The sequence below is a fragment of the Trachymyrmex cornetzi genome, unplaced genomic scaffold (genome assembly GCF_001594075.2).
Source record: "Trachymyrmex cornetzi isolate Tcor2-1 unplaced genomic scaffold, Tcor1.1 scaffold26, whole genome shotgun sequence".
Taxonomy (NCBI): Eukaryota; Metazoa; Arthropoda; class Insecta; order Hymenoptera; family Formicidae; genus Trachymyrmex; species Trachymyrmex cornetzi.
The window spans coordinates 41577-55483 of record NW_017297270.1 but is presented as its reverse complement, the minus strand read 5'-3'; the positions used below and the strand labels follow the sequence as shown (position 1 = coordinate 55483).

Sequence of the window (13907 nt, the reverse complement as noted above, 5' to 3'; positions counted from 1 at the left end):
AATAAACTATAAAAATGAGTTGTTCAATAAGAACAGAACGTTATAAAGATAACTTTCATATACATACAGTTTATTTAAAATACAAATATTAATACATTATAAAAATTGTGCAACACATTCTTTATAATCTTTAATTCCACTCAAAAGTCAGACATTTTCATTTCAAGACAGCTCAATCGCGCGATTTCTTCAAATCTGCGTACGAATCTTGACTCGAGTTTGATATCGTTAATCAGAAGTTTCGTTAATATACGTAAATGTTTTAGCAGTAATCACGCATTTGTAATTTTTCATGCATACGTTTTATGTGCAATAAAGCGTCTTTTTCTAAAAATAAATGCAACTATCTTGATAATACTATTTTATACGGAATAATCACACGTTCCACAACGTCACGTAAAGGTGGGGAAGACTTGTGGCTTTCAAACAATTCTGACTGGATTGTTTCACAGTTCCCATTGGTGATTCGTGCTGACGGTACTGACCCAGTCTTCCAGAAGGCCTTTCCTCTTTCTCTGCCTTTCGCGATCCACTTGAACGCCATTTACGACGAGGAGAGAGACAAAGACTGGTGAACCAACTACTCGGCACGGTCCTACGTTCATTGGCGCTTATGCTTGTTTTCATAATATCTAACTAAATATTTCGGTGTGAATGAATCGAAGTCTCAGCGATGAAAGACATATAGTTCTAAAATACGTGAAAATTATTTTAAGAACAAAGTTGTGTGCGACACTGAGGATCAGCGTGCGATTGACTGTTCGATTTTCAAGACCTCTACGAGATCGTTGAGATAATTCTGGTGAGTACTCACACTTCTTTATATTCTTGCATTTTGTTCCTGAGAAAAATGTTTTAATTATGCTAATAAAATACGCTAAAAATTTGATAGAATTGTGCATATCTGATTATTATGGTTGAACTCAATATTTTATAGCAAAAACGTTTAATGGACTTAACTAAATAAGGATTTAGTTAATATTTTTAATTGAATTGAGTTAGAATTAAAATTTGAATTCTATTTACTAAAAATTATTCTTATTAAAAAATTGTGCTCATCTAAATAAATTTAATATTATTGTGGAATAATTTTTGTATATTTAACAAAAACAAATTTATCATGCTTATTTGATAATTTCTAAAAGAATTTTGATTTGTTTATTTTCCAGTAGATATATTGATTAAATCTATCAAACTTCTAATTTATGTAACCAGATTTTTTTTAGTGTTGTAGTTTTTATTATGTACTTATACTGAGATAAATAAAAAAAACGTATGTATTTTCATAAGAGAAAGATTTCAAATTTGTTTTTCCTCATTTTTTTTCCTATTTTTATATTTTTTTCTATATTCGTTTTTCTTATCTGCTTGCTTTAATAAATATTTATGAGTAAGGTTCTTGTTTTTTAAAAAGTATACAAAATTCAGTTGAAGGTTATTACTAAAGTATTATTTGTTATGAGAAATATAAGTACATTATGCATTTAACTTTTCAATAATGGTTAAGCATTAATTTAACAATAAGTAAACCTTCTTTTGTAGTTAATATTAATTGTTTTGTATACTTTGTATCATTAACTGTGATATTAAAAAGTGAAAGCTGTAATAGTAATAAAAATAATTACAATAACTTAGAGAATTGCTTATATATAACATAATAAAACGAAACTAGTACTATGGTAGCAACAAAACGCTAAAAAAATAGTTATGAATATTTCAAATTTTACTCATTAAGATATTAATGATATTTATTTAGTACTTTTTACGTAAGTACCATCATTGTACTTTGTTCGCATTGCTTTTCAAACTCGTTAAAATATGCTGAGTGAAACAATAGATTTCATTAACACTTATTCATAAGTATATATATATGTAAAACTTCTACTGATGCGTCATTCATTCTACATAATAATAATAATAACATCAATAACAACATCAACAGCAACAGTAACAATAATTTTTATTATATTATATACATAGGAATAATTATATATAAAATATGTTTTACTTTTTTATTTTTAAGATGTTTTTTAACAACCTTCTTTTTTAAGCAACAATTTTCTTTCTATTTAGCATTCTTTTCTACTTTTATAGAAATTTAATACTAGTACTGGTTAATTAATCACTTACTTTGAATATTAAAAATATTGTTAACAGTATTTTTATTATTGTAAACGAGTAATTTATTGGCCAGTGTTAGTATTAAATTTCTATGAGAATTAATAATTTCATTCTTTTTTTCTATTTAACAAATTCTGCCTTCTTTTCCATGCAAATTTATATGGATAATTCTGCGTACTAATTTATGCGCACATAATAATTCTGCATATTTAATAATAATATATTTTGGACAATTTTTCTTAGAAAATAATAATATATCTATATTTTTAATAGCGTACGTAATGAAAAAAGACAAGAATATCATACGTATGTTTATCGATAAATTGAGCAGAGCGATGTATAAACTAATGGACTAATTTCGTTAACATATATATATACTTGGTTTTCCTTTCACATAACATACTTCTATGCAAACTATATCCACATTTACATTTAGTAGGTTTGTTACAAGGAGAAACTTGTTCTCTGAAAAAAGTTTTACTCTTCAAGGAAGATAAGTAAGTTTTATTTTTCGAGAAAAAAAATTTTCTTGTAAAATATTTGCAACGCGTACGTTAATCGAATGTATAATGTATGTATGCTGTTGAACAAGCCAGATCAAAGTGGGAAATAGTTTTCAAAATTTAAAAATTAACGTCTAATTTGCTAACAACAAAACAAAATAATAGATAAAGATGTTTCTTTGGAAATGCTTGTATATTCTGTCAAAACAATTGCATTTGCTCATTAGCGAGTGCGCGAGATTTTCTGAATTATTCAGGAAAATTTCAGTGTCAAAACAAACTTCCTGTAAATTTATTTTGCGACAAAGGTAAAAGTATTAGGCAAAATGAGTTCGACATTCTCGCGTAACAAATTGTCAAAGTTAAATTATTGAAATGGAAAGGCTATGATAACAAGCTACAGGCTGCGTAATAATCGTAGGATGACTGTTATCTCTCCCAAGTGAGTTCGGAAGTGTTCTTGATAGAAGGATAAAGCCTAGTTGGAGTGTTCTATTCGGAAAATTATTGTTTCTAAAAATAAAATTGAAAATTCTATTATAAACGAAAATACTATATTATAAATTCTTAAAAAATTAGAAAATTAAATCATTGTTGGAAAAGAATTATATGCATGCGGATTATTTCCATGTCTAGATCCATCGTTAGAATGTTAATATTTCGTGAACATTGCAGTTTACTTTATGCAAGGAGTCTGATCCGTAAATGCGTACACTGTAAAAAATAAAATGTTAATTTTAACTTAAAAACGTATAGTAGACATCTGGAATATGCAAAAATTAACAAAAAAAATATTAAGTCTCAGAAAATCCACTATAAATCTTTAAGTTAAAATTAATTTTTTTATTTTTTACATTGTATATTAATATGTATTAGTTAATACATATATATTTAAATAAAAAGATTAAATTAGACTATTTTTATATATTGAATTTAAAATGCGTTTATTAATTAAAATGTTTATACATATTTCTGTATTGTTTTTAAATTGCGAATGGAGACTTTCGTTTTTTTTTCCGAATCAATATGGAAAGATAGTAATTTATTCAAAAAAGAGAAAATTCGGAAATGTATATCGTTATTTTCTTATATAAGTCTTGAAGTAGCTTATTATATCCAGCTTTTCGTGTTAGCGACAAAACTTGTTCTACACATATAATTTACATACACGTACATACACAATCATATTTGTACTTCCGTGACATAACTGAAAAGACTATGATGAACATGTACTTAGATTCTCGACTGACTGGAAACGTGTAAAAGTAGCATTTTGGTCCCATTTCAATTTACTTTCGCGCATTCGTTGAAATTATATTTATCTTCGTAAAGCTTGCAAAATCGACATAGCAAGTGAGTTAACGAAATATCATGTTTCGGGGCCGGTTGTTGCACCTTCGGATAAATTATGTAGTAATTTATCTAGTGCCTAAAAGAGAGAGCAAAGAATTAGAGAAAAAGAGAGAGAGAAAGAGAGAGAGAGAGAGAAAGAGAGAAGGGGAGAGAGAGAAAAAATAAACGCTGATCGTGAGATTAATCGAAAGTTGAACTAATCTTGGACAATCTACTTATGTACAGTAAAAGGCATTTTATATTTGTATTAAATTGTTACTCAACATTTCTTAGTGTAATAGTTTATAAATATAATAAAATAACAAATAACATAAAAATAATGTAATTTTAAAATATAAATCTAAATAAATAAAAATGTACTTGGTTAATTTAAAATATTACTTTTATTTAAAAAATATGTTTCTAAAATTTGTTTCCAAATTATTTCAAAGTAAGAGAAAGAATCCTATTTACAGTCGAATTAAATGAATCTTGATGGTTAATAATATTTATATACAAATTTACAAATATATTTTTCTATAAACTGAGCACCAATTTGGATTTGAATTACAATGAGTCCGACAAGTCGAAGCAGCACAGAGTTTATAGAAAAATATATTTACAGATTTATATATAAATATTTTTAAGCACCAAGATTTTCAATTAAAAATAGAATTTTTCTCTTATTTAATCGTATCTCATTATATCAAAGTGTTACATTTTTTGTATTATAAATTTTACATAACATTTCTGTTACCTTTTAACCATATTTATCTTGTAATAAATTAACAAAAATTGGACCGTTTAGGACATGTAAAATGTGTTAAATTTTCATACAAATTTTCCAACTGTATTACCTTCGACGGACAATAATTCAATTGCTATAATTTTCTAACAGATACTCATCGAGCTGCAATCTTAAATATAATGACATCAACCGCGACCATCAAGGACAAACCTCCGGTGATTACAGTATGCAAACAAGAATTATACGAGCATTGGCTGAAAAATGCTCCAAAGCTTATGTTCGGCGAACATCAACTATCTATTGAAATAAGTGAAGTCGATGAGCTCTTCATCCAGAAGGCCAAGAAAGATTTACGGGAGACGCCAGAAATTGTTGCTCAAGGTTTCAAGGAATTAAGGGAGCTGCTTGCAGGTAGCAAAAGCTTAATTGTATCAATGTAATTATACATTGCTCTGCATCTTATCTCGGCAAAATTGATGTCTTAGGTTAAGGGACGAGAAGTAAGAAAGGAAAGTATTGTATAAACCAGTTTAAATAATTAAACCAATTCTCTCGTACAATGATCAGTTGAGAGCTCAGACGCTTGATATCCTTGGTTTCGTTTTCTTCCTGTGTAGAATATGGGAGGAAAATAAAACCAAGGACATATCATGCACCCGAACACTTTTTTCTATGCATTTGTTTGTTTTTATTCTTCGACCGGTTTCCTACGTATCGTAAGACGAAAGCGAAATTAAGCAAAGTGTTGTTCTTGACATTTTCTTTCTTGTGATTTTCTGGTAATATTGGTTTCACTTGAAAATTGCTCTTACCTAATTAAAGAAACGTAAGTTATCATTAGAACAAATTGCGTTGGATTTCATGTTTGCAAAATTTAAAGAGAAACTAAAAATAATTAATTCGCGCAGAGAGGCGCGATAAATGCAACAAAAAATTTCCTTTTTACGTAATATTTAATTATATCTGGTGTAATTCTAGCAAAATGCCATGATTTGCTCAATTAGACAAACTAGAATGCTGTATCATTGTAAAAAAATTATGCAATTCACAAAATAGATCGATCAATCTTTTTTTACGTAATTTATAGAATATAGCGATTAATTATTTTTATCCGGAGAACGCAGCAAATAAGCAAATAATAAATCGAGCAGCAGTATGACATTTTTTGACATCCAATTGAATTGAATCATTAAAACATAACTTTGAACTAATAACATAATTTTGTTAGATTGAATTTTAATATAACAAAAAAAGATTTCTATGTGAGAAAAATAATAATGATTATATGATATAAAGTCGTTTTAAATGTACATGTATTTACATATTTAATATAAAATTAGTAAAATATATTTTATTTACAATTTGATGATAGAACAGGACATATCAAAATCAATATAAGTTTAGTGCACTCTTGTACATACTATAACCAAATTGGATATTAAAAATCAATGACTGAAGAGTAACTCAATAGAGATAATCAGTTTTGCAATTCACAAATGAATATAATTATTTAATTATACTTTAAAATTTGATTAGTCTTTATGAGACAACAATTCTTATTTCAATAATAACATGTCTACATTGTGTTACTTATTAGCGGAAAATAAGATTCTATTTAATATATATGATTCGTATTCAAACCTCTTAGATTCTAATAGAATAGAATAGTCGGATTCAAATCTCTATGATGAATTAAGTCGAATCTTACTCGATTCCTGTTCGAATAGTTCGTACATCTCTGTAGTTCCCAGAATAAAAATGAAATTTTGCGTGCAATTACCACATATGTATGTTCTGCAACGGTCAATTTAACAATGGTAAAAGTATATGAATATGGCAGATGAATTCAACCGTATTCACATGAATCTAGTAAAAATGAAAGTTGCTTGAGCCTGCAGCTTCGTAGTCTTCGTACTAATCTGTAACGGAGTCACGCTTTTTGCTTACGAGCGAGACGTGTCAAAATTATTCTGCTACAAATAAAAAGTTACATTTTTTTGAGACATCGTCAATTATTAATATAATAGAATTATTATTATATACGAGGTGTTTTTTGAGTACTATTTAATATCTTTTGAATTGATTTTTTAGTCATTTTATGAAAAATTTGTATGAATATAATTAAAATCCTCATTTCAGATAGAGTAGGGTGGAAAAGAAGAAAACATAATAATTTTGTAGATTTTTTAACATCTTGTATCTCTGAAACGAGTTCTTTGCGACTGTATTTATATACGAATATTTTCTTCAAATGACTACAAAAATTAATTTTTAAAATATTAGATAATTCTTAAGAAACACTTCGTACAATATGATATAACATAATATAACAAAAAAGTATTTAATCAATTGAGAAAAATCCTATTTTTGTTCGAAGTAGATCTTTTAGTGCTTTAATGTTTTGGTGTAAATTCATATACAATCCAATTTGTGCAAACCGCGCGCCGAAATTTTTTTCAATCTTAAAACACAATTACGAGAGAATTAGAATAATATCACAAATTAAATTGACAAGCAATTTAATAATATTGATTCTAATAAGCATCTTAGAAAATTCTAATAAATATTTTATTAATAATTTGATGTTAATAAGTATATTAAAAAAGCTCTAAATATAACAAAGCCAAGAAAACGAGCAAAAATTATGATGATCACCTAATAGAAATCTTTATCATTTATTAACATTCTAATGGAACGTTTTGGCTTACTTAGGCATCTTCAGCCATCAAAGAAATTTAATATCGCAAAACAATTTTAAAATTAATTCATAAGGAATCACACGCAATAATCTTAAACCGATATTTAACGACACTAATAATGAAAATACGAGGCGCAGTAATTTTGCAAATTGTAATTTCTTTTTAAAGTTTGCTACTATTGTCAAAATGTAATGTAATGTCGAACCAATGATCAATTAATTTCATTGCCATGCAGAAGTGGGACAGTGTCAAAGGTAAAGATATATAATATAGTCAACCGTAAAGATTCGTGTAAAAGCAAATATTTTACTACTCGAATACAAAAAAATATATATATATATATAATTCTTAAAAATATTATTTTTGAATAAAATATCGTTAATTTGAATATGGAAAAATTTAGACTTTTATTATTTATTTGTTTTTTTTACAATTACTACATTATTGTTGTAAAAAATATATTTTATTTAAATACGACGAAATAAAATTTTATTCCTAGCAGATAAATCGTTTATTTCATTTTTTTATGATAATTGTTATATATAATAATTAATGAGATATATATATGTTTTACAGAAATGAATTGTTTGCCATCAAACTTTTTCATAATTAATAAATATTAAAGATAACGTATGTCGAGAGTTAGGCCTCATGTATAAGCTTGTTGCGACATTCAATCTGAGTTAAGAATTAATTATTTACAGGTTTTAATATGTTATTCAACATTATTAAGATCATGACTAAATTAGGCTAATGAGAGTCAAGCAACGTTGAACGGCGCAAAGATAGGTGAAAACCATACTCAGATGTTAGCTTAAAGTCTTCTGTATTTGAAAAATTCAACGTTGCTTGACTCTCATTAGCCTAATTTAGTCATACTTTTAATTTGTTGAATTTGAGAGTCCGAATACAATTATTAATTATTATTAAGATCGTTTCGAAGATGCGAATAAGCATAAAAAATTTGTTAAATTGCTAGTCAATTTAACTCGTGATATTACTGCGGTAGTTTAGTAGAGTTATCGTTTGCAAGACCGAAAAATTATTTCGGCGTGCTTTTTTGGAGACTACATACGTAGTATATAAATTCACACAAGAATCATACAAGCATTTAAGATCCAGCTAGACCGTTTAAAGCTTTGATTTCTATAATAAAAGAAGGTATTATACATTCTGGGCTATAATTAGTTTTAGGCCTTTGATTTCAAAAGTATATACTTTATAGAAGAAAAAATATTTAAAATATCTTTATAGAAGCGGAAAAAAAATTTAAATAATGTAATAATTATAACCATTATTGTTTGTAAATTATTTTGTCCCGTGATCATTGAAAAATTCGCGCATATATTTTATGTATTAGTAACAATGTAGCCTTTCTTATCCTTGACCAGATTTTATTTGCATAAGTTGTACGCAAAATATTCTATACACATAATAGAACACAGAATTGGAATATAAACTTTTAATTTTTTGTTTTTTAATAAACTTTATTTTCTTAAACTTATAAATCGTTTATTATTGTTTATTTTTTTTGTTTCTATAGGGGAACCTGATCTGCACGTACCGGACATAGACGACTTCTACATAACGTTCTTGCGACCATGTAAATGGTATGCGAAAAGCGCTTTCTCGCTCGTAAGTCATATCTCATAATATTTTCACGAATTAATTTTGCTTCGAGCACTGCTTACATATAAAAATGACTGCAGTAATTAAATGCTCTGAATTATATTATAAAAATCCTAAAACTATAAATGTTCTATAACAATTTTTTTTGCCTAATTTGGTATTGTTTTTTTCCTGTATATCGACTCAGTTTTGCATACTGAACATAAAGGAAAAATTGAATAAAAAAGAAAACAGATAAAAAAATTTTTTAATTAATTGTAACGAGACTTGTTGTTAATATTAGAGAAGACTGGGGTCTGTTGAACACTTTTTGAATAATGATTTGAAAAATATAGACATAAGATTTTAAAATATTATATACGTTACACATTCTTTAGGTATTAACAATATATTGCTCTTACATTATATCGTATAAATAAGTTATTTAATTTTGAATAAAGCTATGAAAATGTGACAATTTTAGTAATTAGGATTGATTATCATACGTTCAAAAGTGGTAGAATTGACATATTTTACATATGGATAAAATATACAAAAATACAATTTTTACTTTAATGTTTTATATTTCATAAAATAATAGTAATTATAATATTAATACAAGTAAAATAATTATTCTAATCATAAAATACGTTGTTCTGGTATTATAATATGTAAAAAATAAAAAAAAATTTATATGAAATATATTTGTAAACACACATGTATCCTTTAAAAACGTGTCTAAAAAGATAAAATTGACTGTTACTTTTCGAATGTTAATCTCGCCTTATTATGGTCAATCTAAACCACTTAGCTTTTAAAAAGAGATGTAACAAAGTATTTATTCACGTAAGAAGCTCTTTTACGGTGACATTTAATGTTAAAAATTGAGAAAGTGTACAATAAGTAATAATTACCTTAACGTTTTCGAGAAGAAGAAACGTTTCTAAATTAGTCACGAGGTTACAACCAAAACTGGGAAAAACATTCAATTAATTTTAGTATGTATTTCTTCTGCAATTATTATAAAATTTGACAATAATAATTAATTGTTTTTAAGTAATTATTATATCATTGTCAAAATATTTATATTTTACTTAACAGATAAAACGATACTATCGGTTCCGCTTAAATTATCCACACATATATACCGATTTGTTGATCACCAAACAGAAGAATGCACTTTGCGCCGGTTTAATATATCCGTTGCCGATTCGTAATCAAGAGGGAAGCAGAGTGCTAATAGTCGAAGCTGGAAAACGATGGAAACCGAAGGAGGTGTCGACCAGTGACTTTTTCAAAGGCCTGATATTGGTCTTATATCTAGCGATGGTGGAATACAAAACTCAGGTTTGACAAAAAAATGTTTCTTTGATTGATTTAAGATATAGATCGGCATTTATTAATACTTAAAATTAGGGATCGATTCTCTTAAACGATAGTCGTTGATATCATTTGCGCAGCTTTTTTACTCTACATAATATCTGCGCAACAACATCAACGACTGTCATTAAGAGTTACAGAATCGGCCTCTTAGTCTTGAATTTTTAGTGAGAGATTTGCATGTATTGTAGGGATGTTCTGATCTCGAAAATAATCGATCTTCCCAAATGTAACGAGAAAAGCAATTTTTAATTTATCTATTTTATAAAAAACTTATTTTTCTAACTAAAGAAAACTATTTTAAATTGATGTCTTTGCAAAGAATAGCTTTTTTTTTTTTTTAATAAGGAGAACTATTTGAAGCGATAATTTTACAAAAAATCGATTTTTAGCGAATCGATCCAGGGAACGCACGTTCCTAATTTGCGATCTCTAGTGCTAGGTAAGTAAATGTGCGAAGCCGTGCACTTATAATTATGAAACTTTTTGTTTCTTAGATCGCAGGCACGCGTATCATTTTAGATGTCGAAGGTTTATCTCTTAGCCATGTGACGTATCTCACACCAAGTTTTGCTAAAATGATAGTAGATTTTATACAAAGATGTATGCCCACTCGGCTCAAAGGTATCCATATTGTGAATCAATCCTTCATTTTCAATATGGCATTTGCAATATTCAAACCATTCCTGGAGGTATGATCTTATGATTTTAAGTTATATAACGATTTACCTTCATAAGTTGCGTAATAATAAACTTTTAGAAAATTTTAAAACTTTTAGCAAAATCTTTATAACACGTTCATGTGCGTTGTATATCACAGGAGAAGATTCGCAATCGGATTCACTTTCACGGGACAAATTGGGATTCCTTAAAGGATTTCATTCATAAAAGAGCATTGCTTAAGAAGCATGGGGGCGAGTTGAAAATGGCTGAAGGACAATACGGCATGATGTTTTGGCAGAATATGCTTTCATGTGAACCCGCCTTCGAAGGTAATGCTATACGGAAAAAAATAATGTATTCATAGTACTAGCCGACAGCAGTCTAATTGAAAATATTCAATTCAGTGACAGTATTAACAGGTTCCGTGCCGGGTATTTATAAGTAACTTCATGAACATTAATAATCTATTATTTCAAACGATTAATTAGTTATTCTTTAGTCTTGAGCGTTGACAGAAGTGATGGGCAAGATTATCAGCATCTCAAACTGCACTATAGTCAAAATGAGTAATCGATTTATTTAAAAGGAATTGATCCTTCGGAGTGAAATTTCAATCCCTTTTTTGAAATAAAGTTCCATCTACTCTGGTATTACATTCCAAAAAAGGGATTGAGATTTCACTCCTTTGGCTTTGGAGCGAATCTCATTCCAAAAGAGCAAACCTCACTCTAAAAAGAGTAAAAATCTGCCACTTTTGAAAAAGAGTGGCCATATTTTCACTTTTCTTTCAAGACAGATTAAATTTTATAACTGGATACTAAACAAAAATCTCTAAAACTAGACTGTCCGGTTAAAAACTGGACGGTTGACACTAAAATTATATCTGCGTCGGAAAGAAGATTAGATAATCTATCAATATATGCATCATAATTATGTACTCATATAAAAAATTATATTATAATTATGTTTGTTTTATAGGATGAAAGAAATATATATAAAATTTATATTTTTTTTTATCCTATAAAAGAAATATATATAAAATTTATATTTCTTTTATATCTATTTGTACAGACTATCCCGTAATTCACCCGACAACGCTTGTGGGCAGATAGAGCGGACTAAACTGAGTCGAAAAGTCCTCTATCATTTTCGCAATAGTTAATAAGATATTAATTACTAAAAATTACCGAATATTGGTATTCAATAATTTTTTTTCTCAAATACTATCAATTTTATAAAAAAACCTGCAAGAGACAAAAATTGTTTATTTTCTTTTCATAGACATCTAAGAATTTTTTCAGAATTTTTTATCAACTTTTTAGTGCTGCATTTTCTTATTTTTACTAATATGAGAAAATGCGGTATTAAAAAATTCTGAAAAAATTCTCAAAACTTTATGAGAAGAAACTAAACAATTTTTGTCTCCTGCATTTTTTCTGTAAAGTTGATAGTATTTGAGAAAAAAATTATTGCAGATCAATATTCGGCAATTTTTAGTAATTAATATCTTGTTAACTATTGCGAAAATTGCAAAATGGTAGAGAACTTTTCGACTCAGTTTAATCTGCTCTATTTACCCACGAGCGTTGTCCGGTAAATTACGGGACACCCAGTATATGTATATCCAAAATATCAAATATTATGATCTGAATAAAATGTCTACCCTGAGTCACCTGTGACCGAGGCGCACGTGTAACTGATAATGAAACAAATTCATTATGATCTTGTTTTAATAAATGTTTTCATTAATTATTTGTTAATACTGTCATTGAATTAACAAGATTTTTTCAAACTACTGTTGCCTAATGCTGTTAACACAATATTTATTTTCTTCCGTGTATATGTGTATATATATATATACATACTAATGTTTGGCTTGCGATTTTAATCATATCAATAAAATCTATATTTTGTTTCAGCTGAGCAAAATTATGGATACGTAACTAATAAAGATAAGATATAATCTCTGCAGAAATTTGTTCGGTCAATACGTTACTATCATTAATCATTATGGTTTGAAATTATACGCGCGCATAAAGCTATAATAAAAAATAATAAAATCATTAGCGTCCGGTACTTGAAAGATGGATGTATTTTAATAAAATACATATAGCTCGCGGTTGTCACTTCAGTCTGAAATTCGTAATCGTATGAAAAGAGTGTCTTATCAAATCATACATGATGTGTTAGAAGCAAATTTTGTATTTAAAGAAAATACAATATATCAACAGCACTGATAAAAAGTATTACATAAACTGTGAGAATTCTCAAAACTTTATGAGAAGAATTATTTATAGAATCTTTTATTTCTGGAAAAGTTTCTTGTTTATCCAACTTTTAAAATTAAGTAATATTAAATGAATACAAACTTATATGTAGACTGGATAAGATATTTTAATAATATACGGTAACAGTATAAAAAAAATAAGAGAGAGAAAGCGAAAGAAATTATTGTGTATATTAAAAAAGAATATAAGAGAGTCTATAGCCTGATTATAGGCTTTCTAATGTATTAAGTGTATTGAAAAGTATAATACTGTACTTTTTATTGGTGCTGTGATACGTAATTGCGTATTACCGAGTAAAACATACACACACACATATATATATATTTTATAAACATGTCTATAATTTATTAAATATATATCAAGTTCCCATATATATAATAGTAACGATTTTTATAACATAATATATACAAATTTAATTTTATGCTAAAATTACGGACCAAACACATATTTAAGTACATAAGTTACATTTAATTTTAGAATTTTATATTAATTTTATATAGAAATAAATAGCAAATTATATATATATGTATATATATATACATATATATACATATACATATATATG

General features: G+C 27.3%; 1 protein-coding gene across 1 annotated transcript; it reads left to right on the top strand.

Annotated features, from left to right (window-relative positions):
- Window positions 1-466: 466 nt before the first annotated feature.
- On the top strand, window positions 467-13282 carry LOC108761720 (alpha-tocopherol transfer protein). Its single transcript, XM_018508424.1, has 7 exons — window positions 467-802; window positions 4855-5115; window positions 8947-9038; window positions 10113-10358; window positions 10889-11083; window positions 11212-11383; window positions 12974-13282. Exons 2-7 carry the CDS (start codon window positions 4884-4886, stop codon window positions 13015-13017), a joined length of 981 nt encoding a protein of 326 aa, XP_018363926.1. The 5' UTR covers window positions 467-802; window positions 4855-4883; the 3' UTR covers window positions 13018-13282.
- Window positions 13283-13907: the final 625 nt, after the last annotated feature.